We start from the raw sequence: 27,031 nt of genomic DNA, 5'->3' as shown, positions 1-27,031 counted from the left end.
AGTGACAGAAACAACCAAATCCATGTCTTGTCATCTGAAATTCCCTTCCACCCCCTGGCCTCTCTCTCTCTGCTCCAGGATTTCTGGAAGAAACTGAATAGGAAGGAGGGAGACCCCCTTCAAAGATTTCACCTCCTAGGACTATTCTTTCAATGACTTTGGCATAGTCTTCTTCCTTTTTGCTGCTGCTGGATTTGCCCAGTTCCCTCACGCTGTTTCCTAAGCACTTTTAAAAGCTAGCAGTTTCTGCAGAAACCTTATGGAAAAAAAATATCTTGATGCAGGGGCAGGCTGCTTCAAACTCTGGTCTGCAACTGGCATGCACTGGGGACAGAAGCTAGTCCCCAAATCCAGGCCATCCCAGCAACTTGATTAAAAATCACTAGCACAACTCGCGGAACTGTAGGTCTGTGCTAGCCAGAACTGTTGTGTTTTTCTAGGGGCTACTTCCAAAAAAAATTCTGTGTTTTGCTACTTAAAACACAGGAGGAGGAGTTGACCAGCAGCTACAGTCCAGGTTTAGACATCATGTCTTCCCCTTTCACATTATCAACAAGGGGACAACACTCAAAATCAAACATGTGTATGTATAGTGTTTGCAGTATATTTATTCCTTTATATAATTAAATTCATGGGGCTTTAAAATATTTTATAGTAGTTGGACTCGGCACAGGATCATCTCTTGTTTTCACACTTGGGAGTGTCACTATCTAAAATGGAGTCAATGAACCTTCCCCAGTACTGTTCAGAAGGCATTATGGATCCATTTATTTTTACTTCCCTCCCCCCATTATTTGATAGTTCTTTTAAGAGTTATGAGTTTTACTTGGTTCCTTTTGATCAGAAGGAAAAGGTACTGTAGGAACTGAGACACTGCAGTGACTCTGACTTTGAACTCACCAGGTCTAAAAGCCTGCAAGAATATTTTCTCTTTCGGCTTTCTAGCCAGCTTATAGAGCTGGCTGATAAATGGGCATGTTAAATTGTCCTGAGGGACAGCTGGAAAGCTAGGCGCTACAGTCTGAACTCACAATGGACTTGAGAGATATATTTAGTGTAGTCATATTAAAATTTAAATGTTAGGCTTTAGTGTAGATTTTTAAAAAAAAAAAAATTTTCAAGTTGTTAAAAAAAAAGTTTATTTCCCATTCACCTCAGCTTGTGGGGGACCTGAGCGCCTGCAAATGCTGCAGCGCCATCTAGTGGCACTGCAGCCCGGTGTCAGGGTGGCGGCAAATCTGTTAGAAATGCTAATAACGAAGAAAAATATTAGGATTTAAATCCTGTATTTTCAGTAATGAAGATTTCTTTTCGCTTATTACAGCTAAAGTCTACTCTAGCACTGTATGGAATGAAACAATATTTAAATTATGGCAGTTTAGAGAGATTAGTATATGAAATCCATCCTGTCTGTTTCTCTTTAGTACTTTTCTTGCCTGAATAATCACAGACTTACAGATGTATTCCTATTTCTAATAAAAGAAGGTAGTACGTTTAAACTAGGTATGTATATATAATCATGTAGTACTTGTAAAAGTAACGTTGATCTGAATTTCTTAAAACTCCTGGTAAACATTTATTAAGCATCAAAACATTCAAATTTGGTTGCTCTGTCCACACTTCAATCCATCTGTCCACCCATCCATAGGGTACAGTGTGCACATGTTTATATAGACATTAGACCTTATTCTGCTTTCAATTACATTATAACTTAATTTATTTCAGCATAGTTACTCTCTACTCTCACTGGTCTGACATGAAAATTAGTGTTTTGTGTATCTGTATATAAAGCAAATATGTACTCACAAAGTGTGATGAACATATGTTGTAATGTGATCTCAGTGTAAATAGGTTGGTTCTTTGGGGTTCTCACCACATCCAGATGGGAGTTGACATTCAGTATTTTATGCCATTACAACTGTGTTTAGTTTTTCAACACATCTTGCTCCTGCCTTTGATCTAATCAGAAAATAAACATTCTTGATTTGATTTGCTCAGCTGCTGTCTGAGCCACAAAACCTAGATTTCATCTTGTGTCCTGAACTCGACTCCCATGCTGCTTGTACAAATCTGTTGAATTCAATAAATGTATTTAGCCTTATTAAGATTCAGGAAAGCAAATATTATCCTCCAGTGATGCAGCAGATAACAGGAGTTAATAACAAGTGTGTGATAAAGATCACAGGATTCCCTGTAAACAAGATGCTGCATTGCACAGAGAGCATCTTGTCTGCATATGTTTCATAAGTAACTAGGCATCCTCATGGGCTTCTTTAGTTATTTTAGAAAGTTGTGTAAACAGTATTATCTACTTAATGCCCCAAATGATATAATAATTGATATGGAAATGGGGCAAAGCTCAATAGATCGTAATACAACTCTCCATGGACTAGTGGAGATGATATGCCCAGATTTTATTTAAATTTTCTTCCAGTTTGTATGTATGCAGCCTGTGGTTTGTTAGACATGCTAGGCAGATGTTGGTTGGACAGTATTTTCTTTTTTAACAGTTTTTTTTCCCCAGAAAAAAATTACATGTGAATTTATAACTGGATGCTATCTATTGTAGGTATACTTCAGAGGTGTTAATGATAATGTGAAGAGTAAGATCACACTGAAAAGCTCCAATGCGTTATGTGTTGTTGTTGAGAAAAGTGGGTGATAGCAGATTGCTGACATATATGGTACTCTGTAGTGGTTGTGTGATTCTTCTTGTTTAGACTACAAGAGCAGTGGAAATACTGGAGTTCTAAGAAATTCTTAGAACTGGAAAAATGTATTTGAAAATATTTTTCTGTTCCTTCTTGTGGAAAATGATATTGAAACCTGGAGATTTTTTAATATATTCTAAAAATCTCCTATGCAAGACCTTCTGCTTTGTTATTTTTCTAGAGGAGTGGTTAAAATATTCTCCCTATTCAACCACTTATTAGTTCTTCAAATATGTTAATTAGTCAGACTTACTCAACTGTTTTCTCTTCCATAGAATCACATGCAATTGTCTCAGGTGTATAATGTCAGGCAAAAATTAAGCTGTGTTGTGCTTGTTCATGGAAGATATACTTACGCACATGCAGCCATGCCATGTATGTATTTTGCAAAGCTGTGATGCCAGCTTAAGTATTTCTCCAGATGGTTAGTGTGGTCTCCAGACCACTGTATTAGACTTTGGGGAAAAGTCACTTCTCTTATTTGTACTGCAATTCCCCCAGCTGTAAAATGGAGAAAATGATACATTGGAATGTACTGATAAAATATCAGTACAGCATCGCTTTATAGAAGAGGGCAAAGCAATATTGGTATTCAAAAGCAAGCTGAGATTTGAGCTGACTCGATCAAGGTCGCTCAGTGGGCTTGTGATGTTGCCAACAGCAGAGCTTGGGTCTCCAGACATTCTGTCTGTTGACTCCAGCTGCCTTCCAGGTACAGAGAATGGCTGATGAATGTTAATAATGCAAACAGGACAAATGCCAGCAACTGCTCATTTCCATTTATTAAACTGAAGAAATTCTTTGCAAAAAGCACACATTGTTTTGGAAGACAGGAAATGGATAAAATGAATTTATGTATAAAACAGGCTTTTATCACTCAAATATTGTACAGCAATGTAGACTGGAAGTAAAATGGCTGTCTGGAAGCAGGAACCACCTGCTTAATTTATGTTCCATTCTTCCATATGTGGTAGTGCCAGAGCTCTCCTCTTCTAAGATAGGTTCACTGATGCAGTGCTATTCACTTTTGCCGGCCCGACACCTGGAAAGGTGGGTTGTGCACTCTGGGGACAGCACACAAACCCCATGGAGAGTGCACAAGGATTTTAGTCATTGTTTCTCCAATGGCTTCTTAACAAGAGTTAAGAAAGGGCAATAGATAAGCAAGACAGATAGACATGGATTAAAATGTTAGCAATTTCCTTTTTGAGCCATTCTTTAATACACCGTTCAGAGGAAAAACAAGATGTGGTGGCTGGTGGAGATCACCCATTTTTATACATCTTACGAAAAAGCCAGGACAGATTCAATTAATTAATGGGGGCTCTGTAGCCACTACTGTATCCCTGCACCGGGCAACGTTAAGGGGGAAAGAGATCAATCTTCTCTGATAGGGAAATCTGTCCTATCCAGCTACACATTTTTAACTGTGAAAGATAAAGTTGCACGTACAGGCAGAGGGAACCCAGTCGTTGCCAGCTGTCATTCCAAGTGGAAGACAGTAGGGTCAGTATGGGAGCAGGAATGCCATTACCTTGTAGTTTAACAACAGGTAACTGCTGAATACTCACTTTGCTGTAAAAATCAAGTGAAAAAGAATATGCAGAGGTTGACTTTTGAAATGTGAGAAAGCAGAATTCTTTTGGCAGGTCCAGCCAGTCTCTGGAGAGTACATAGCTAAGAAATCAGAACTGGCTGATTGCCTATGGAGCTGATGAGCCAGCATGGTCTCACTACAGTCCAATGCAATAAATAGATAATTTTGTAACTTCTCTAGTGTGTAAGAAAAGTAACACCTGATTTTAAAATAGGACTGCATTAGTAAGAAACCATGCAATTAACAATAAGGACAAAGGTTTGGTGCTTACTGCCTCTAAATTCTCTTCCATTCCAAGGTATCTTCAATAAATTAAATAGGCTTCTATAGTTCAAAATTGCCTCCATCCCAATGCACATTTTGAAGTTAAATGCTGGAGTTAATTTGTTCAAAATTCACAGCTTTTCTGTTTGGTGATTACTGAAAATCTGGATGCAGAAGTTTTACTGGGAAAGTACTGGGTGAGGAAATAGGGGCACAGAAATTAAGATACTTCTGCAAAGTTCAGACCAAGTCTGGCAGAGCTCCAGGTGAAATCCAGGCCCCGTGGGTCCCTACTCATGGTCATCACCGTACTAGCTTTCTCTTTCCAAGGATTTCCAATGTCATCTCTGAAGAGATTAATAAATCTGAAGATCATGGGCTCCTCATGTGTAGGAAGGGAGTACATACATGGTTTGCTTGGGGCAGGGGAGGTTTTAATTTTGTTGTATTCTAATATTAATGACATCAGGAACTTTTTTATGAACACTACACTTGACCCTTTGACATGTGCTGTAGGCTCCGCGGATTTGTACGTGAAGTGGCTTGACTGGAAGTCTGAATGCAGCAGAAACTGAAATCAGCCCTTTGAGTAAGGCAGATAGCGTGTTCTTCCTGGGTGGCTCTGAAGACATGGCTGATGATTGCCACAGATGCCCCACCGAGAAGGCTCTCCCTTAAAGAAGTTCGGTGTGGGGGAATTATCCAACAGACACATTGTTCTTTCTTCACACTTGTATTTATTTAGTTCGTTCTTCCCCTAATACAAGGAGCCTGACCTCTGCCTTCTGGTGGATAGGGACAAAGTGACCTATTCTAGGACCATTTTGCTGATAAAACTCTGCTAGCAGATTACATGGAAAAGCATTCTCAGAGGAAATTTGGCTTACACCAATGAAACAGTGGGGGTTTTGGCACTGTGTATTTTAGTGCCTTTTGAATTATGTAAATTTTTCTCTTAGCCAGATTGCACCTCCTCATATTCCTAATGTGCACTGACATGCCAACAAAAATTGGTTAGCTTTGGATCAGTTAATCCTTCAGAGATGGAAAGTTATAGCATTACAAGTAAAGGTTAAGTAAGATCTCTCTGATGTGCTGCTTTCCTGGTACTTGTCCTTGCTAGACACCATGTACTTATGGACCCTCTGATCTTGTAGTCATCTGTAAGGTGAGGGTCTGTGGACACAATTAGCTACTCACGTAAAGTCCCATAGAAACCTGAGGAGAATCAGAGGCAGCTGTGCCTGGGATACTGCACACAACGGTGGGAGGGAGCAAAAGCAGGGAAATTTTCACTTATTTTTTTGGTCTTTCAGCACAAACTGCTGTGGGGATAGAGCAGCGTGATGGCCGTGCTTCCCGTCTGCCATGTCTGAGTGCTGCAAACCCCAGACATGCTTTCTGCTTTGCCACTTTGTTACTGATTCAGACGTGATCCTCTAAGGTGGTGTTACCTTTGATACTTTTGACTGTCCTGCAATGTAGTATGTTGCGAGCACATTAGTCCTGAAGTCTGCTAGTAAATTACTCTTAATTCTCTTACTTCCGGTATAACTAGAAAAAATAATAATTGTCAAATAACAAATAATCCACATATGAGTTTAATGCCTAGCTATTAATAGCTACTTAAAATATTAACTTTCCATCCTAGACGTTCCTATTATTCTGTATTTTTTCTAAGCCGTCCTTCTTGTAACAATGCACAGCAGTGTTTTTCAGGTGCAGTGCGCTTTCAGTTAGCTGATACTTTTATATACCAGGGAGGTAAATTAATACAGTTATTCCTAATTTATAAACAGTGTCATTGTGGTGCATGCAGTATTTGAACTCAGGCCTGAAAGTACTCAGTGGACTATATTCAGCAGAGAATAATCATCCATGCTAGCATGACATGTTAATTACAATATTTATGAGAATTAATTTACCAGATTATTATATATTAGAATAAGTGTATGGGAGAGATAATAGAGTTGAGGGAAATTGTAGAAGCAGGTAAATAGAGACTTTTTCAGCTCTTGGGAACCTTTCACAGGAGTGTTGGGGCCAAGACAAGCTTAGCATTTGTATATGTGAGTTGGATCCCTGAAAGAATTAGCTGTTGTATCGCAGTACCACCAAGACGGTATTTGCATGGTGCCCAGGCTGCAAAGCCAAGGCAATGCCCAATTTAAATAAATCTCTGAAAGGCAACAGGGAAGCATGTGTTTAATACAGACTGTCTGTTAACCATTTGTCCCATGGCTTGATAATCAGAATTAAATGCTAGCATTATATTAGCCAGATGTTCTCCCCAACAGCACCCTTCTGTGGTTCCTTTCCATTATGTATGTAGTACACATGGTATGAATTTTCTACCCTGGTCAGAGCTGTACTTAAAGATCACCCCAAACAACAATATGCCTTCAACGCAAATCATAAAACTGTATTAACTGCAAAAGGGAAATAAAGCATGTTCCCTCATCTCTGATGGAATGATTGTTGCTTGTATTTTTTGTTCCTGGCAAAGTTGATTGTAAACCTTCCTCCCGGGTCCTCCTGCCCACAGCCATTGACTTCAGTGGGAGCAGGATCAATCCCATCATTCTCAGAAATGACAAAGTGCGGTTTGACCAGGCTTCAGCTGGAGGAGTAAATAACTACATTCAGTGTCTGAAGATCCATCCTTTAGACTGCATCAATTGAGTAGATATTTCTCCTCTTTAAAGGAAATAGTTTCCACATCAACAAGCAATGCCTCTGATTCTGCAGGTTAAGTGCTTTATTTGTTGCATTTTCCTATTCTGACTTGTCACACGAAATAGGCTATGTTCAAAATAAGTAAGTCATAAATGACTTTGTTGAAAATTTCTTTCCAAAAACCTTAATAAGCTTAGGTGCACCTCATATCTGTAGAGTAAATACATTATATTTTCCAACATAAATGTTAATGTTCCTTTTGAACATGGAAGATATTTAACTTTTTTCTATTAATATAAAGTTATGTTAGCCAAACAGATAATTTCCGGTTCTTACTCTTTCAAAAGTTTGTGTTCGGGAAAAGTTGCTGACAGCTTTGCTCTTTAATGAAATTGTTTCTTCTGTTCAGTGCACGTACTCCTGAACTGCAAGTTCTTTCAGGGTAAAAACCCGTATGGGATCTTTTTTTGTCTTCCATTCTTCCAGTTTTTCTTGCAAAGACAGAAAATCCTTGCCAAGTTCATATGCCAAAGTGATCATTGTTTCTAACAGTGGAATATAATACCTGTGGCTGGTATGCATATGAAGGCGTGATAGAGCTTTTTCTCCATATTCAAAGGCGCTTGCGGGGTTTTCCAGGTCCTTGTGGCACACCACGATAGCACAGAGAGTAGGGACAACTGAGACAGGGTTGCCTCTCGTCAGCCTTTCCTGCAGACCAATGACTTCTGAAAGGATTTCCAAAGCTTTGGTGTACTGGCCACCCCGCAGGCAACCATATGCTTCCTGGAGCTCCGGCCTTGTTAAAAAGTCAATAAATTTTTTTGATCTTCGGATATATTTCATAGAATATAGAAGTCTCAGGTAGTCCTTGAAGGCTAATTTTCTCTCATTGATTATTTCTTCTGTGAAGTTCCCTGTCAGAGTTTTTTTGGGAAAGGTCACATCTTCCATTTCTTCACTAAACTCCTCCAGCAGATTTCTGTGAAGTTTCTCAAAATCTGAATAACGCCGTTCAATTACAGACTTGTTGCTGTCAAAACTCCCTGTTTGCAAAATGATGATTTTATACATCTAAACACAATAAAACAGAAAAGCAAGCATGAGAACAATCACTCTAGCCCCAGTGCAGTCAGAGTTTGTCCATTATTGCCTTGAAAAGTCTTTGTGCTTGTATATTCCACCAGCTGAAACTGTCCTCCAATTTTATGTGTGTAACCTTGTATACTTCTATGGTTTATAGTAGTCTGCTAAATCAGTCCCTGCGTGGGCTTCTGGTGCATGCTCAGTGTAGCTGCCCGACCTTTGAAATCTGAACCCATCAAATTAATAATTCCCACCTCCTGCTGTTCTGTACTTTTGTCACCAGACTTAGCTTTAGCATGCAAATAAGTTGCAGAGAAACAATATGCTAACAGATCCCATCCTGCGAGGTGCTGGGAACGGTGAACTAGCAGCAGACTGAAGCAAGTAAAATCACTTACAAAGCATTTCTGTAGCTGTACTTTGTTTATAACAGCCATGGCTGCTGCAATCAATCATCTTCAGTGAACTGAATCGATTTCCCAGACTTAATATTGAAAGTAATCTATTTTACATTGGTCATAATACTCAAAAATGTTGTTTGTATCAGACGTTTCTAGGGATTTGGGGGTGTTATAACGCTGTGAAAGGAGGAGTATTCGGCAATAATATTTGGTGTGTGCAAAAATAAGATGGAGCAACTCCAAAGCCCTTTCTCCCCTCTAAATCGTCGTCCTGTTATTCGAACTTACTTGGCATATAAATAATGCAAAAAATGTGACATTTCTACAACAATCTGTTTGCTATCCAAAATCCTTCACTAACAGCTAACAGGAATGCTGTCCCACATTAACAGCACTCAAGAGCATGTCTTCCTCAGCTCTTCACTAGCCTCAAAATGACTATAATAAATATGTTATTAGAAAAATAGCTGCAAAATAAAACTGTGCGTTACGTGTTGTACAAATAGACTCTCTTCTAGTCCTGATCCAAGCACAATGTTGTTGAGGAAGGGCCAAATCCCTAATGTGCGTAAATCAGTGGAGCTCTACTGAGGCCAGCTTAACTGTGTCATCATACACTTAGCTAAGGACACAGACTGTTGACCTTGCTGGCTTTTGGGCGATGACCATGTTCATATTCAACTTCACACTGTTCCCACTGAATTACACAGGAGCTGGAGCAGTTTTACTCATGCCAGTTTTTTCTTTGCTGCTGTTGAAGGGTGCAAACCAGTACTAGCACTAATGTCTGTCTGATTCTCCTCCTTGTTTTTCCTTAAAGAGAAATTCTCTCTTTTAATCTTCATGAATGATCTTTGCAGGCACTCCTTGAAAGCTTTCTAAAGTTGAGCTGACTTCTCTGATCTCTTTTCATTTGTAAGCACTGTGACATTTTTCTATACTTTGTCCTACTCCCTGCTGAAAAGTGTGTATAAGCCTGATGCATATCCAAAACAATCGTAAGAGCAATTTTTTAAGCTATCATTTTATCAAGGGCAGCTAAGTGAATAATTTACAAGTACTTGGCTTTTTACTTGTGCAGTGTGCATGAAAAAGGGAAGAAATACCATTTAATTACTATCATTCAAATTGGTTCAATTTTGTTGTAACATAAATCTTTTTGTCCAGGCATGTAATTTATGGCCAAGTTTAACTACTTGCACATATGCTGAATGATACTCTTGTTCTCATACAGTTATACTACAATAATTTTAAACTGTTCAACAAGCTGGATACTATTGAGTGCATGCAAGAATGGCAGCATTGAAGCAGGTGTGTAAAGCACACAACAAGATCTTGGGACAGTCTCCAGGACATTTACCCGCTTCAAAATCTACCAAGCTCCATCACCCAGTATCAGCAACGCTAGCATGATTCTTGGCATTTTTCAGTTACAGATCTGAAAGGCTGGTGCAAACAAGGAGAACATCCCTATCTGAATTTCACTGGGGTACTGAAAGAGACTTCCTCCAGATCAGTTCTCCTGAAGGTCAGGAGCAGAATCAGAAATAGAAACCAAGCGTCAGTACTGTAAGATAAAAAAATCCACACTGTTCTGTTGTTCCTGTCCCTCATACTCACGTTTCACCTCAAAAATATGACAGAAATACGTCATCTAAAGGAGCTCTAGGTAGGGAAGGGGAACAATCCCAAGTGATCTAGTTGGAGGATATCTTAGACTTTTTCAACATCGAAGAATTTTGCACTTGTGCTAACATAAATTTCTGATGTGGAAATTACACAAATGCAATGCAGCTGCTGCAGCAGGCAAGCTCCATGGAAATGTAACTATATTGATCTTTTTCATACTTGCGTGAATTTCCTTAATGCTGACAAGCCTCTACTTACTCAAGCTACTAATTTATTTGATACACTTTTCCACTGCTGCAGATTTTGTGAACTGATGTCAGAGATTTTTTTGGGGGGGGGGGCAGATTCCACTAGCTATGCCCATATGATCAGTGAGAAAGGTTCTACTCGGTACGATCATAGCTTGCAAAACTTGGTCCTCAGTAAGGCTTTCATGTAGTGAGGCATGCTGTGTGCTCTGCAGACCCCTGTAGAGTGAATAAAAATTAATGATCTCCTTACATATTAATTTCTTAGCTTACCACATATTTAGATAAGTGGTGCTCTACAACTCTGGTTGATGGGATTTCAAAAAGGAGTTTGACTTGTCTGCACTGGCGTTTTTCATTCCTCCAATATTCCTGAAGCTCCTTAGTGGTCATCGAAGAGTTGGGACTTAAGGATGCATTGGAATCTAAAAACAATATATTTAGCATTTCAGATTATAACCTTTGCATTTGGAAAGAAAACGCTTATGCATTTATTGTGAAAGGAGAGCCTAGAATTTCTGTTGCTGTAACAGCAAGACCTCAAGACTGCTAAGTAATTTCACTGCTAATAAAGACAGGTCCAGATTCTTTCTGGGAAGCTATTTTGGTCTGAAGTTTTGAAAGACACCAAATTGGCTGCCGAATACAAAGTTAGAAAAAATACTGGCAAGAAGCATTGTATGTATAGGTTGTAACCTTGGGCACAGTGTGAGCAGGAGATAAGCTTCACCATCCCAGACACAGTCCTGAGAAACGCTGACAGAGTCTTCTAAATCAGATGTTTCTCTAGGTTCCTTTGTTGCTAAAAGGAGGAGATACTACAATGCAGCTGCACATTCAGACCTATATTCAAATACTGACCCTATTCAAATATTGGGTTTGTGCAGTAACAGGTGAAAGCTGAGAAAACATGACTGTTCTAACCTTAAAGGAGAAACTCTAATAACCAGCTCAGCCAAAGAAGGAATTCTCACATCCTCTTTTTCTTTTGTAGCTGAACCGATGCCACAGTTCAGCTACAAATATTTTATATACCTCCTTCCCTTCCTCCCTCTTTCTCCCCGCCCAGCCATACACACACACAAACATACATGCACATATAAAAATTTAGGACAGCTGGTTGAAGAGCTTGCTTATGGGGGCATTTGATGTAGCTTTTCAAAAGGATGATTTGTCTTTGAAATGTATTGACAACAGTTTTCATCAGGTGGAGTAGAGGCTAGCAAGGCAGATAAAAGAAACGGAGTATTTGTATTTCAGTGGGCACACCAGTCCCGATTTCCAATCAATAATGTCTCTGTCAATGCAGTCAGCTGAAGTCGGTCTGCACTGTATCTAACATTCAGACAATGGAGGTGAATGACAGCAAATGAATGGGAAGATAACAGCTTGCTGCAGAAATAGAATTGTAAAAGCACCGTTGGCTCCTTCAGTGGCCTCACTTTTACATGTTCTTAATCATTTGGCCATACAGTTTCAATTATCAAGGCCTTGGGGTTTGGCTCAATCTCTACAAAGCATGTATTTCCTAAGAGATGTGGTGTTTATGACAACTTTTAAGGCTGAAAATCTTGATGAGATTATATATATTTTGGATTATATATAACATTTTATTTAATAACAGATGACAGCAATCTTGGGCATAGTAAATGTTCAATGCTGCCTCTTCATAAGGCATGTGAGAGACTTCTGCCTTGAGATTAGCTTCTGTCTGGGTGTCCTTGCTGATGCTGCCAAGAAGTTCAGATTTTGTGATGTACAGAAAGTGCACTCCCGGAACAGCCCATGTGATGATCACTGTTTCGGTCACTGGTGCACGAATTAAATCTGGAATACATTTTAGGTGCAGGGGATTTAAAAGGAAAGCTCTGTGTGCATACATGCACATCAGGATGTGCATCTTTTCACTATTGCTACATTATTACTACAAGTTTAATCAAGGCTTATTTTCAGTGGAGTATAGCAGTGTAAATCTGGACTACTGCTGCAATAAATAAAGCAAAGGTTTTTAATATAAAAGATTACTGGCATAAATAGCTACATGAAAAATAAAATTAAAGGATGGCATCAACCTTGCAGGTCATCTTTTTCTGGGTTTTCTTTTCTCACTTGACATGAAATTTCAGCTTTGGGTTGATTTTGTTCTACATCAGATGGACTTGCGGTAGAAAACGTAGTAATCCTGCTTACAGCTTCCAACAGTTCCTTTTCTGCTGTGCAGTGCAAGTCTTGGTCCATTGCAAGCTATCACTAAAAGATTACAAAAAATATGACATTTCTTAGTAGCACGCCTTTAGAGGATCCAGTCTGGTAATCTTTTTTATTGACTTACTCATTGCTCTCTATGAACTTGTATGAGGGCAACCATTGTTTCATAAAAACTAAAGTAATAAACAAATATCTACACAGCTACCAGTGAAGGACCACTCCTATTACCGTTACCACTGAAACTGTTTGGATATATTTTTGGCAGATTAAAATCAAACAGGAAACCCATAAGAAGTTCTGTTGAGTAAGATTAGGTGGGGAACTCCATTCTTATCTATGAGAATTTTGTCATAAACTTCAGTGGGTGAGATTTTTTTCTCTTTGTATTTTGCCCTCAAGCTTGCAAGTACAAGTTCAGATGAACTAAAATCTTGGAGATAATTAGTATATCTAGCAGTCTGGCTCTCTTACACTGCTAGAATTTACTGTTCTCAAGACTCCAAAATTTGCCATCTGTTCTTAATCACAACCTGTAGGGCAAAATAGGGTGATATTTAAAATAGTATAGTATTTTTGCCATATTTCAGTTTCAAGTTCTCTCCAGAGACTTGTCTCTGGACTGTGAGAACAAAACAACTGAATCTGACAATGGCTATGTGGAAGGAGAACTGAGTTTTCTAATTATCATACAGAAGTATTCTCCCTTTGATTGTCCTATTAACCTATATACTGTGCTGGCAGTAGATCTGTTGTATGCTGTTCTGCTAGGACTATGATTTTACCACGTACTGATAAAGTGCCTGACACAATACATTCCTGCTCCATAGACCAGATTGGTCATTCTGCTGCATAAATGTCTCCCTAAGATGTTGGGGTTTTTTTAGTTTAAAAAAAAACCCCACCACCGTACCTGTTACATCATCGTGCTGTAGCAGCAGTTGAAAAAAATTCTAAGAGCATCCCAACAACTTTGCCAGGGTACTGTGTTCTGTTAGCATGAGAGAAATGTCACTCGCAATTCAGCCAGCGGGTGAAAATCAAGTAACGGAACAACCTATTTTTAAAATAACAGAAGCCTTCCTGCTACAAATGTAGACATAATGCCCAAGCATCAGCTATTAAGTAATGGGAGGGTTTAGGACAGAGTTGTTACTACACATCGTTTTGCCTCCACTTGTCTACCACACAGTTATGCAATGCTAGACACAGAGGTGGGGCAACTCCTTCAGCAGACCTATTGATTTCTGGCAAACTGCAAGGCTCTAAAAAGAAGAGCAATTACTTTCCCCACTGGAAATAATGGAAGTGCAAACTACTTTCCTTTAACAGAAACCCTTCCTTTGCCTGGCTTAGATAAGCAAATACATACATGTTGTCATCCTCCTTAATAAAAGCATCACGGAAGCCCTTATTTTTGGACTTCAGTCTAGGAGATGAAATTCTCAGTCTTCTTCTAGTCCTCCTCAAGATGTGCTTTTTGAACACGGAGAGTAGTCACTTACTATCTAACTGCTCGGTCTTTGGAAAATCAGGGCAGTTTATCCCAACAGCATAAACTTGCAAGTATTTGTTTTTAATGTCACGATAATCTCAAATATAGTAGACTAAATGAGGATTTGGAAAATGGGTGAACCAACTTAAATGATAACTTTTTTCTTGGTTATAAGTTGGTACAGCCTTATAAGCAAAATTGTATTTATATTAAAAAAATCTATACATATATGCATAACTTTACATAGAATATGTATATGGATGTGTGTATATCTAAAAATACCACTTTAAAACATGATTTACCAGACAAACACAACACGCTTGTAAACAGAAGAAGGCAGAAGTGAAGGTTTATTATATACGAGTTTTCTGGCTTGAATGTATCTGCTTTGAAAACTATCTGTACTTTATATAAACAGTTTCATTTTCATAGCTAAACCCCACTGTAAGTGATTTTAACTCAGCTACTATTTATTTTTACATATTAAAAAGTCCAAACCAACACAAAAGCCCTGCCACAAATTACACAATTTTACCCCGAACAGGCACACATCCTGTTCCGTTCCAGGGTAAATGCCGCTCCAGCTGCCTCGCTGAGCTGCAAGAAGCACTAGAAACTGCAGTGGATGGAACACTCACCTGGAAACTGCTGAAGAGCTTTTAGTTGTAGTGCATGTGCAGTCTGTACAAAGCCAGGAAAAGCCTGCTTCGCATTTTCTGATTGCGGAAAAGCATGTCTGTGTTTCCTTCTACCAGGCACAATTCTGCGTTTTACAAAAAGGAAGGAAGAAGCCTCAATTAAATCAGACTTCCTTGTCCAATTGGCGCGCTGGTTCAGTGCTGGCTGATTACGCATGAAATTTCCTATCTGCCCCGAACCGTCTTGCTGCTGGCCGCGGCCGGGGCACGGCCCGTCATCCCCAGCGCAGCTCCAGCAGCAGGGCAGGTCTGTGACCTGTGTCAGGATTACATGGGCAAACACAAAGTCTGGCGGAGGAAAGAGTTCAACAGTAAATACAAAACCAATGAAAACTCCTTTGCATGGATTTCTGAAACAAACCCCCCCACATATAGCAAAAGAGAGATCAGAAAAAAAAGAGCCAAATATGTAAATGTACTTATGTGGAAAAGTATGCCCCTTGGGACATCTCTAAAATACAGACTTAACATCCAGTTCAGAAAAGAAAATGCAGCTGGTACCACAATAAATAGCCTCACTCTGTGTAAACTTGTACTTCTGACAGAAATCCCGACTCTGCACAGTGCTTAAATGTATGATTAATTTTGAATATCTGGTTAATTAAAGTTCAAAACTGAGCATTATCATATCCAACGTGAGTACTAAATTTGAAATGGGCTTATGTGAGGGCCTAAAATTAATCCTGTGCTTAATTTTTTTGTTGAACTGAGGACAAAGTGAAGAAGAATGATGCATTAATCCACATGTCCTTTGCCCCAGATGCTTCCTTTTGCAGTTCACTTCACTTTGGAGATTTGCTTTAAAGCACCAGGATAGCTATTTCTGGGGTAAATAAAACGGATGCTATCTTTTTTTAGTAATGTAAGTTTCCCTGTTGCCAAAGCTCACTCACTGAAAAACCAAGTGATTTTAATGCAGTACAAATGTGGGAGGCAAACATCCAAAGGACCACATGGATCCTGCCCCACACATTCCTTTAGAACAAACAATTTCAAATAATGTAAAGCCAGGGCCATAAACTGGCAATGCTTCTCTTCTGCTTTATTTGCAACGTAAAACAATGCCAACTTTAACTTGGACTCAGTCTAAATGTAAGAGTTTTGCCAAAATAGCTGTCAAAATGATGAAAAATCACTCCCATGCAGCTACAACCATACTGGCAAAAGCCTTAGCGTAGATGCCGTTATATTGGCAGTCCTTTAGCCAGTTTAGCATGTTCCATGCGGAAAGTGATTTAAGTTGCACCAGAAAAGAAATCTGTGCTTGCCAATACAGCTCTAAGGTGTAGCTATACCAGCCAACCCTTTTAAGTGTAGACAAGGCATGGGTTTCTGGCTCAAGTCTTATTCCTTTAAAGTTAGATTTATGGGTTTGGTTACAATGGTGAGCAAAAACCAAGGGGGATTTCAGTGCATTTCACTCACACTGACAGTTCAAAGATGTATCTAAGCTTTAAATTCTGAATCTGTTAATTTATGTGTTGCCAAAAAGCAGTGTATTTTTTTGTGATGCTTAGTGCTATTGTCCTGCTCATGATGAAGCTAAAAGAAAAGAGGAAAGTGTATTTTTCAGTATATTAAGCATGACCTCTGGTTTCAATTATTTCAGAATAATAGTCCTAGTCAAATTAACCTGGATGATTAAAAGAAAGTAAAGCCTGCTATTATGAGCATGGCTGACTGATATGAAATTATTTATTAATCAGGGGTGTTCTGCAAGAATTCTGTTTGCCTCAGTAGAGCCAGCTGTTATGGTCACAGCTGGTTCCTGAACACGTTCCTTGTGCCCAGGAGCTGTGACATCCACAGTGGGTTTAGCAGGCTGCTCCTCCTCCCCCTGCTCCCATGAGTTCAGGTTTGGTTCAAACAGCCCCCGGCCCTTCACCGGACCCAGTGTTGTTTCTCTGGCAGCAGTTTACTTTCTTAAATGTTTACAGCATACAGTACTGTTTGCTAGCAGAATGCATAACTAGTATCTTTATATTCCCAGCTCCACATCCAACAGTCCAATACTGTGTAAAGGGTTAAGCAGTGGAAAAGGGGAATTTTCGCAATGGCAGCACACTATTCTGAGAGGTGGGCAAGTGCGCTTATCGATTTGTCTGACTATGCATAAAACTGTGGTACATTTTAATGGAAAAGCATGTTCGGTCACAGTCAGTGATGGGAAAGGGATCCTCATGCACTGGCTCACTCAGAGTTTGTATTCTCTGAAAGCACTGACTTGGGCATACATAAAGAACACAGTGTTAAAATGCATCTACCAAGGGATATGGAAAGAGTGGTCAGCAATCACATAGGAGCAAGGCCGGGTTAAAACCATCAACGCTGCAGTGCATAAAAGTGGTTGTCATAGGAGTTAAGTCCTCCATACTGATTTAAGATGAAAGAACTTGTTTTAGGAAGACTAACTTGAAAGTTCATGTCCAAAACTTGGTAACCAGCCACCAGATAAGCTTGCCTTGCAATGCCATGTTAAGGATGTATTGAAAGACTCTGTTTGTGTTTTTGATAGTTAAAGAACCAGAAGGGACTGCTGCAATAGTGTCAAACATCCTGCTTTGATTTGTACCCTGATTTGGGCAGTTCACATTTTCCCAATTAGATAGATTACATAAACCCAGACAGACACAATAGTTAACCACAGAATACAAAGCCGGTATCAGCTTGAAAAATTGTGAGATAAACCAATGTTATATACAGAATGCAGTTTACTGCCAGATTTTATTGGCATTTTATTATAGGCACAGTGAGGTCTTATTCTTGTTAAAGAATGTGGCTGTAATATCCCTATCACAAAACACTCTTCAGCTTCTATCCTAAGAAATACAGCTGCAGGCAACCTCAGAGCCTCTGTGCTGCTTTTCCCTCTCAGGCCCCAAACTAAGTAACTAAATCTTATTTATTTTACCAAATCATTCATTAGAACTGTAGATAATGAGAAAAAACTAGAGGAGACAGAAATATCCAACATATTTACCCAAGTCCCCTTTTACCACATAACTAATACATAGGAAGTGCTGTAATGTTGTCTTTGATGCTTGTACAAGAACCCTCCCTCTCTTTTTTAATGCAGCTGGATAAATACCTACCACTTCCATATTTTAAGCAGCAGAAAAAATCAGCTGTTCTGCATGAATATTCTGCACTTTTGGGGTGATGCTGTGATAAACGAGTACCATACTTCTATCCTGGCACAGAACCAAATTCTGTTCCATGCTATTTATAGAATGTTAACTTGTAGTGTTGTGTCATTTGAAAGTGGAATTTGTTTACCATACTTCATTATTACAAAACATGTCACTCGTAACAGGAGTGTGGTTTAAAGAAATAATTTGCAGTTTAATGGCAAATATCTCCTGCTGGTGTTACTGACAGGGTTTTCAACATGAAAGAAACATAACAGGTCCATTTTACACCACCAAAGCCCTGTTATCATTATCGCTTTACAACTCCTTTATAGTTCTAAAGGAGTATGAAGGAGCGTTAGAATAAACAATAGCCTTGGCCTGCCTTTCATCTGTGGTCTGTCAGTGACACAGCGCTGTAATGCAAGCCCAGTGGGTCAATAGGATATTAACTTGGGTTAGATTTCACAAGCACTATTCTGTCTGTAGAATGACAGACTTTCTAAGTGGTCTGCGCCGGTCATTTTTCCTCCTGAAATCATAGAGGGTTAAGTACATAATTACATGGACTAGAGAAATATTTTTAAATGTTTGGGTTTGAGTTATTAGGTATACCACATGTAGTGATTCCTATCTAGTATTTTGGTATTTTATCCTTATGATGCGTCTGTCGCCTTTTCTTCTCAAGTATAACTGTGGTGTATTTAGGCTAGTACCTATAGTCATATTCCATATGTAATTTATTTATACCCAAAATGTAAGCATAATGAAATTGGGGATAATAGGGTCTTATGGTAGACACACTGATGTGTTTTGTAGGAGCATAAAAGGCAGCTCTACAAATGGAGGGAAATGCAGCTGCTGTGTATAGATAGCCACCTTGAGGATTAGCAGAGCATAACTTGGGTTTACTATGTGCCCTTCTGCAAGATGAAGAAATGTTATGCATACATCTTAGTTTTTTCACCATCTAGTCTTTAAAACTTAAATATTACTTTAAAATGCAATTTTGCTCTTAAGTGGCTGAATAAAATGATTAGTGGGAGCATTTGTTCCATAGTAGATGGAAACTCATTGTTTCCTTAAGAGTTTCCAACAAACTCCAGCTGGTTTCTGACACTAAGACTGCGTCGTTCCCATCGCACGTGTACCCACACTATCACAGGCCTGCGTCGTGCCTTCCCATCTTCCTACCAAAAGCTGCGGTAGTGATGATCATTGCTGCAGAGCTCAGGGGTGAGCGCTCTGGCCCCGACCCAGAGCTGCACGGGATCTGTTTACTGTCTCTAGCCTAGACTCTGGAGTTCTATAGGGAACAGGGTTAACTGGAACAGCCTTTACTTTAGCTGATGTTGAACTGCACGTTACCAAGTTACATAAAAACACATTATTAAAGAGTGTTAAGGATGCTAAGAAACTAGGAAAGTGTTTGTGTCTCAACATTATTGTAACCACCTTAGGTACACAATTTTTTTCACAGATGCTTCTTTGTAGGAAGTCAATTTCTATCAGTACAAAATTTCAGAAGTGCCTTCAAAATGCAATTCAGAGCACCAGTGTAGAATACTACACAAAAAAAAAATATCTGAAAATGAATGCTGTCTTCTGGAAACGCTGGATGCGTGCATAGAGCCTTTAAGCATAAGCGCCCTGTTGAGCATCTCTTTCCTATTCCCGAGTGCGCTCGCTGTATGTAACCCGCCGGTGGTGCTGGGTGGGCAGAACAGATCGGCATTGGGGCGGCAACCACAGGTCCGTTACGGCAGAGCTGCCTTTGGCTTTTGTTAGATCTAGTTTTCCGCAGCTATACTCGCAGCTCCAGAGTGACCACGTTTCAGACCTGCACGCTGGGGGTAGGCCAAGCCCGCCCCTCCTGAGCCGCCCCCCGGCAGCCACCGCACCCGCCTCGGCCCGGACACCTGTAGCGCCCCCGGGAGACACAGGGCGCGGCGGCGGGCCCGCTCCCCGCAGCTACCGGCGCTCCGCTCCGCAGCTTCCCGGGGACAACCGGGCCCCGCGGCGTTGCCGGCCGGGGCGGGAGCAGCACCTCGCCACCGCTGGCGGGGGACACGACCCGCAGCCCGGCCTCCGCCGCCAGCGGGGCGCACGCTCGCGCCGCCGTAGTTCCCGACGTCCCGCCTTTTGCGTTCCGGGAGGCCAATCAGCGCCCTCGACGGGGATGGCGCCGCCACCCGCCCCTCTGACCTCCCCGCCCCCTCCTCTGCGGCTCATACAATCTTGATGGAATGGAAACCCCCGAATCACCTCGTCACCTGGCGGCGCTCTTTGCCAATAGCGCCGCGAAGCGGAGGCGCCGGCGCGTTCTGATTGGCTGCGAGAGAGGCTGGGGGACGAGAGGGCGGGCGCGCCCGGGCAGCAGGGAGCGTTTCGCCGGCCGGAGCGTCGGGATGCTGTGACGCCGATGGGGGAGCGCGGAGCGGGCCGGGCCGCCGCGCCGGGCGCCGCGGGGCTGTGAGCCGCGCCGGGAAGGTCCCGCGGGCGCCGCGGCTCGGGGCTGGGGATGAGGAGGTGAGCGAGCTCGGGGCCGTAGGGGCCGGGCGCTGCGGCGGGACGCTGCCCGGCGCCGCCAGGGAGGGCTGAGGCGGCGGCCCGGCCTGGCCCCGCCGCCCCGCGCCGCTCTCCTCGCTGTTTCCATGGCTGTAGGCGCGGCGATGGCTGCGGGCCCGGCCGCCGAGCGGCGCCGGGGCCGGGCCGCGGTGGCCTCGCGGCGGCGGGGCTGGGCCGGGGGTGGCGGTGGGTGCCCTTGGGGCTGCGCGGGGGCGCCGGGCTTGGGCCCAGCTCTGCCTGCCCGGTGGTGAGCCCCGAGCGGCCCGGCCCGGCGCGCTGGCTGAGGAGGTGCCTCTGGGCTTCGGTGCCGTGCCCTCCCGCCGCCGCCTGCGGAGGCGCTGAGCGCTCAGCGGGGGCGTGGGGGCTCCGCTCGGGAGCAGCCCCGCACGGGCCCCGCCGCTCGCACCTGCCTGGCTCGCTGCGGCGCGTCCCGCTCGGCCGGGTGCGGTGCGGGCTCCCACCGGCGCACGCCCCGCTGCTGAGCGGATACATGGGCTCGGCTTTCCCGCAGTCCGCACACGCGTGCCCTGGGGGGGGGGGGGCTGGCAGCAGGGGGGGCCGCGGGCCGGGCCTGCCTGCCAAACCTAGTAACGCTCCGGCATCTGTCTTCGCATCGTTGATAACGATTTTTGTACTATAGCATTTATATAAAATCCATAACACCTAACCAAACTTGATAATTGAGTTTTTCAGTAACAATTTGTTTTAGAAGTCATGTTACTAGTATGAACTTACTTCTGTCAGACAGCTTTGCAACCACTGTTCTGAAGAAACAGTTTCTATTTTTTGCACTCATGGCTTGTATTGCAGTGATGTAATTGTGTGTACATTGACCTGCAACTAAATTTACATGCTCTTAGTTTTAACCTTCCCTTAGAAATGATTTTTGGACTGTTGAAGAGCATAACTTTGCATCTCAGCTGTTTAAGACTTGGTATTTAAAGTGAAAGATCCGTATGGAACTGTACCACGTATTTTAGCCGCTATTTCATACCCTGAATCAGAGCTACTGACTTGTGTGTTTGCGCTGTAACGTGATAGCTGATTCAAACAGCTCTGTATGGTTCATCTAAGGCCACTTGCAGGGCAGAAGCAAAGTTCTCCTATTTCAGGGCAAACTGGTTTTATGATGAGATGTCTCTGTAGTGACAACAGTAGCTCAAGACAGGGGAAAAGAGATTAGGGAAGCTTTGGCATTAGGTAGCTTCTGTGGCCTAGCTCTGAAGTGGGTTTTTTTCCCCCTAAAGTATGTAGTGTTGCAGGCATAACTGTTTTTTGCCTGTTGCTTCCCAAAACCCTTTGAGCATCAAAATAAATCAGGTACTAGGTAGAGTAGAAGAATGCGGTTGAACAGGCACTGCCACTTAAACATCCATGGTGATGGCCAAGTACTCTCCAGTATGCACAAAGTTTTATAGTTGCTGGTATCTTGTGCAGTATAATGATGACTCTTTGCTAAGCATAATTTGTTTGGTTCCCAAGTTTATTCATACTGAGGTCTAACTGTTTATTCTGGTCTTAGTCTGATCTGTGTGTGCAGTTTGCTCAGCAAGTGTACTTTACTTATAGAATAACCAATTCCATGGAAAATGGCTGTAAAAAAAAAATAATCTTAAAATCAGTGTTTTGTGTGCATGTATTTCTAGTATCTTGCCAGAACTTAACGTCCTTTTTAGAAAGCTGCTTCATGCTTTTAAAATACAAATTTTTTACTTTTGTTATCCTAAAAGAAGGAGATTGGTCTTTAGAGCTGTATATTTTCTTTGGCAGGGGGTGGTGGTGGTAGATAAGTTTTTAAAGTTAGGCATCTTACATAGTGAGAATGAACTTTTTCATAATGGCAGACCTTTCAGTACTGTATTCAGTGGCTTAATAACATCTCTGTGGATGACCAGAACTTGGAAAGGCTGACCATGCACCATATAAAGTTACCGTTATTTAATCTAAATGCAGATGTTTACCTGTTTTCATATGGGATTCTTTACTACAAAACATATGAAGACTATGTAATGTTGCAGCAATGGACCTGCAAGCAGGGTATACTCATTAAAAAAAAGTATATGATAAATAATATTTTTATAAAAATTAAAATGTATTCTTTTTAAGCTCTTGAACAGACTTCTCTGTTAATGTGTTGTTTCCGTACATACTTAGTAAAATTAATCAGTTATTTCTCTAAGTGAAATAGGAAAGGTCATGATCCGTGTAATGTCAGAGGTACTTATTTGCAGCATACTGGGGGTTGACTAACTTTGTGGAATGGCTTACAAAAAGGAAAGTTAAGTGCATCAGCCTTTGAAAGCTGAGAACATAAAATGGAACTACGAAGAACAAGATAGTATCTATTCTTTTTCCCGGTTTCTGGGAAAAGTAAGGGGAGGAAACTAGACAGGACTCTATTTTAATATCTGAGTAGACTTATAAAAACGAATGGACATTTAATCATGTTTCCTTTGCAGTAGGGGGGGAGGGAAGATCCTGTTCTGTTCTTCATCAGTTCCTGTGCAAAACATTACTATTTTAGTCCGGTACCGATATCAGACTTTTTTGTTAATCAAATATTAAAGCCCGGTTTTGTGTGTCAAATGAAAATGAAGAAGGATACCTTTTAACTTGCAAATATATTGACAGTCTATCAGAATTTATCTTAGTGAGGTCCGAAACTGTCCAGATTCAGTCCCTCAGATGTTAATTACTTTGCAGATGAAAACACTTTAAACCCCATAATTCCTATGAGCTGCTGCAGCAGCGGTGTCAAAAGTGTGACGATGACATTGACACCCACGTGCAACATCTGTGAGGCCCTGAAGCATCCTGTGTTCAGCTGGAATGGCTGTGTGGTACAAGAGCCTCGCTAGGAGTCTCAACAAGTCAGCACAGAAATATGTGAATTCCTAGTGACTGAAAGATACTACTCAATTACCTCAGAGGACCTGAAGTTTATGTAATTTTCTTTGGGGGAAATAGTTTTGTTAAATACTTTTTGTTTAAAAACAGATGATGAAAATAAGTACAGTACCACTGGATTCCATTGCTTTCTGATAGCTTCCGAAGCTGGGATCAAACTGCGTAGGAGAAATAGCGATAGGTTTTGTGGTATTTGAATGCCATCTGGGAAAAGATCTGGAGGAATTAGGGTAGCAGGAGGGGGCACAAGGACAAAGAGTATTTGCTTTTTGTTTACTAAAGTTAAATCCATAAACAATCATTGAGATTCTTCTTGAACTGAATGCACACTGTGGCATCATACATTACTAACAGGAAAATTTACATGGCAATGTATTCTTAACTTGTATGCTACCCTTTTCTCTCATCTTTAGAAGAGGAACAAATCCTGTTAAGGTACTGCAGATCTTTCTTCACGTATCCAATATGATCTAACTGTAGATATATGTATGTGTGTATGTATTTTACTTTTGTATCTGCTGCCATGTGCAATGAAGTGTTTTCAAATTGTTCTTCTTTAATTTATTGATTGTGAACTATAATTCTTAGAAGGAAGTTTATATCTAAGGTGTTTTCTTCCAGGGTATTTTAGTAACTGAAAGTGATCTATTTCCTTCTTCGTTGAAGTGAATTATCTTTCTAAAATGATAAAAAGAAAAAACCTCCAAGTTGTTCTTTAGAACTGCATGTTGCAATGCTGGTGCAATTTGTTTTTCATACTTGTTTATTGCTTACTGGAACTGTCCATTTCTATTATTTAAAGAAATAGCTGTTATAAATTACTAAAGTTTCCATTTTCTGTTGCTATATTGCATTGACACAATTTTCTGCTTCGTGAAATCAAAATGATATGCGGGATGACAGATGCAGTACGCTTTGTCAGCCGTGAGTAGTCCCTAAGCACCAGAAAAGATCTTCATAGTGGAAAGCTTCTATAAAATAGTTTGTAAACTTGAGCAGGATATTTATTCCTGTTCATCCGAAATTTAAGTTTTATTTTTCCTTTCATTTATGTGTGTTTTCTGCATTTCCTTAGACTTTTTCCATAGCTCTTTGCTTCATGGAAGTAGCAAAGGAAAGGAAATACACAGAATAACCAGTAGAAATGGGTATTTCTGTGATCAGCAATACTATGGCTGTTTTGAGACTGTCTCAGATTTTGCTGAACTATAACTCCATAGGAGGGGTGGGGCTGGTCACAGATTTACATGATTTTCTCTTGTTTTACTTAAGACTAGCTGTAGTTCCCCAATTTCATTTTGCCTTTTTTTCTTTTTGTTTTTGTATTCTAGGCTTTCTGCTCTGGATTTGGTTCTTTGCAAAATGAATACTGCATTGTTTCCCAAAGGTTGGACCCTCCAGTAGAATTTGTCAAGATCATTGTACATAAATCAACAGTTTCTTTTTCTTGAAGACTTCTGTGCAGTTTTAAAGGTCTTAATCACAATGAATTCAGGCTTATGGAGTCAAGAAAAAGCAAGTTCATCCTATTGGGAAGAGCGGATCTTTTACTTGCTTCTCCAAGAATGCAGTGTCATAGACAAGCAGACTCAAAAGCTCTTGAAAGTGCCCAAAGGTAGCATTGGGCAATTTTTTCAAGACCGTTCTTCTGTGGGACACTCCAGAAATATTCCTTGTAAAGGCAAAAAACTGCAGATTGGATTAAAAATTCTGGAACAACCTCATGCAGTCCTGTTTGTGGATGAGAAGGATGTTATAGAAATAAATGAAAAACTAGCTGAGTTGCTTTTGGCTATTACTAACTGTGAGGAAAGATACAGTCTGTTCAAAAGCAAAAGCAGGTTAACTAAAGGCATCCAAATAGATATTGGCTCACCTGTTAGAGTGCAGTTGAGATCAGGAGATGATAAATTTCCTGGTGTTGTTCGCTTCAGAGGACCCTTAATGCAAGAAAGGTCCCTAACAGGGATATACTTTGGAGTAGAGTTGCTGGTAAGTTTCTTGCTGAGCGGGAGCATTGTATATATTTTATAAGATGAGCTAAAAATCTTCTATTTGAAGAGGCAGTCATAATAAATTTTTTTCCTAGAAGCATCTTTACCCCTAAACAGTATGTAATCTTCAGTCTTTTCCCAAGAATTGTTATTAAATGCCTGTGAATGCACCACATCACATCGGCTCTGTATTCTGCATGTTAAGTGAAACTTGATGAGGTGCCTGGGCTGGCAAAAAGACTTGAACAGACTCTGACTCTTCCAGCCTAGAGAAATTTAATTACTTACATCCCCATCGTGGCAAATATCTCAGATTTCTGTTGAGGACTTTGTTTTTTCTGCATGTGGCAGGATACAGTCCATAAATGCAGGCTTGGATTTTAGGGCTGCTCGTGTTGTAGAGCCCTAAAAGTCAAATGGCAATTAGTTAAGATAGAGAATGTTACTGTTGTGTGCTCCTAGTGAGATGTTTCTGTGAAATTTATGCCAACCATAAGCTTTTTAAGGATTAGCTTCATGAGAGTGCCAGTCTTGCGTTAGAAGTATATTTTCAAAGTCCTCTTTAAACTTTTCCCAAATTCTTAGCAATTCCCACTAAGAACCTTAAGGAATATCAGGCCCAAGTGCTTCTGAAAATCACCTCTCATTATTTGGCATCTAAGTGGAAATTTTGAATGTTTAGCATTATGTCTAGTATGGAGTAGTCTTTAAATGGCAGAAATTTGATGATGGAAGCAGGATTTTCACCTGAAGAAAACATGCTTCCCTGCTTAAAAAGGCTTCTGCCTGCAGCTACTCTGTAATCTAATGACATCTCACTGTTCATCTAAGGTGTGATATTGCTACAAATTCCGGCAATAGAATTCTCCCAATATAATGATAGTACATCAGGCAAATTCTACTGCAGTTTCTCTAAAACACTGGATAATGTTACTGCTTTTTTAGTAGTCTGCTTTTGCACAAAACACACTGCTTTTTTTTTTTTGCCTTTTTTTTTTTCTTTTTTTTCTTCCTCCTCTGACACTTAGGAAGAAGGTCGCGGTCAGGGCTTTACTGATGGACAGTACCAAGGCAAGCAGCTTTTCAGATGTGATGAGGATTGTGGGGTTTTTGTTGCTCTGGACAAACTGGAGCTGGTGGAAGATGATGACAATGAACTGGAAAGTGACTATGCAGCTCCAGTTGACGCAATGCAGGTAGAACTTCCTCCTCTGGAGATCAACTCCAGGGTTTCTCTGAAGATAGGAGAGAGTATAGAGTATGGGACAGTTATATTCTGTGATGTCTTACCAGGAAACGAAAGTTTAGGATACGTTGTTGGAGTGGACATGGTAAGAAAATAATCTGACTTTAATAACTTTTGCATGTGTGTTAGCTAGTGAATTACATGCAATATAGAAGAAGAAACATTATCCACAAGCTAC

General features: G+C 40.8%; 2 protein-coding genes across 4 annotated transcripts in view; one reads left to right on the top strand and one right to left on the bottom strand.

The window, feature by feature from the left end:
• Positions 1-3,475: 3,475 nt before the first annotated feature.
• SNX20 (sorting nexin 20) lies at positions 3,476-15,090 on the bottom strand. The gene is made up of 4 exons (XM_005444602.4): positions 14,951-15,090; positions 12,685-12,862; positions 10,886-11,037; positions 3,476-8,322 (listed from the first exon to the last, which is right to left on the bottom strand). The coding sequence occupies exons 2-4, from the start codon at positions 12,848-12,850 to the stop codon at positions 7,654-7,656; spliced, it is 987 nt and encodes a 328-aa protein (XP_005444659.1). The 5' UTR covers positions 12,851-12,862; positions 14,951-15,090; the 3' UTR covers positions 3,476-7,653.
• Positions 15,091-20,508: 5,418 nt separating this feature from the next.
• Positions 20,509-27,031, top strand: part of CYLD (CYLD lysine 63 deubiquitinase) — a 29,547-nt gene continuing 23,024 nt past the window's right edge. Inside the window, exons 1-3 of one of the 3 annotated variants that reach the window (XM_055726367.1) lie at positions 20,509-20,667; positions 24,945-25,605; positions 26,636-26,938. In XM_055726367.1, coding sequence (XP_055582342.1) covers positions 25,099-25,605; positions 26,636-26,938 — 810 coding nt within the window. In that variant the 5' untranslated portion in view covers positions 20,509-20,667; positions 24,945-25,098. Of the gene's footprint in view, positions 20,668-24,944; positions 25,606-26,635; positions 26,939-27,031 lie in introns of those variants that run through there. The other 2 variants (XM_055726368.1, XM_055726369.1) reach the window with 2 other exon arrangements.

This window comes from Falco cherrug, chromosome 14 (assembly GCF_023634085.1).
Source record: "Falco cherrug isolate bFalChe1 chromosome 14, bFalChe1.pri, whole genome shotgun sequence".
Classification (NCBI taxonomy): domain Eukaryota; kingdom Metazoa; phylum Chordata; class Aves; order Falconiformes; family Falconidae; genus Falco; species Falco cherrug.
Note: the sequence above shows the minus strand (reverse complement) of the source record. Positions and strands in the feature narration are given on the sequence as shown.

Bases quoted from the DNA above. Each gene is read 5' to 3' on its own strand.
- SNX20 (XM_005444602.4), bottom strand. From the start codon at position 12,850: ATGGACCAAGACTTGCACTGCACAGCAGAAAAGGAACTGTTGGAAGCT. The intron at 11,038-12,684 runs GTTGATGCCATC...TATTGTTTTTAG, and splicing joins AGAAAAAGATGACCTGCAAG to ATTCCAATGCATCCTTAAGT. The intron at 8,323-10,885 runs GTAAGCTAAGAA...TATTGTGTTTAG, and splicing joins ACCACTTATCTAAATATGTG to ATGTATAAAATCATCATTTT.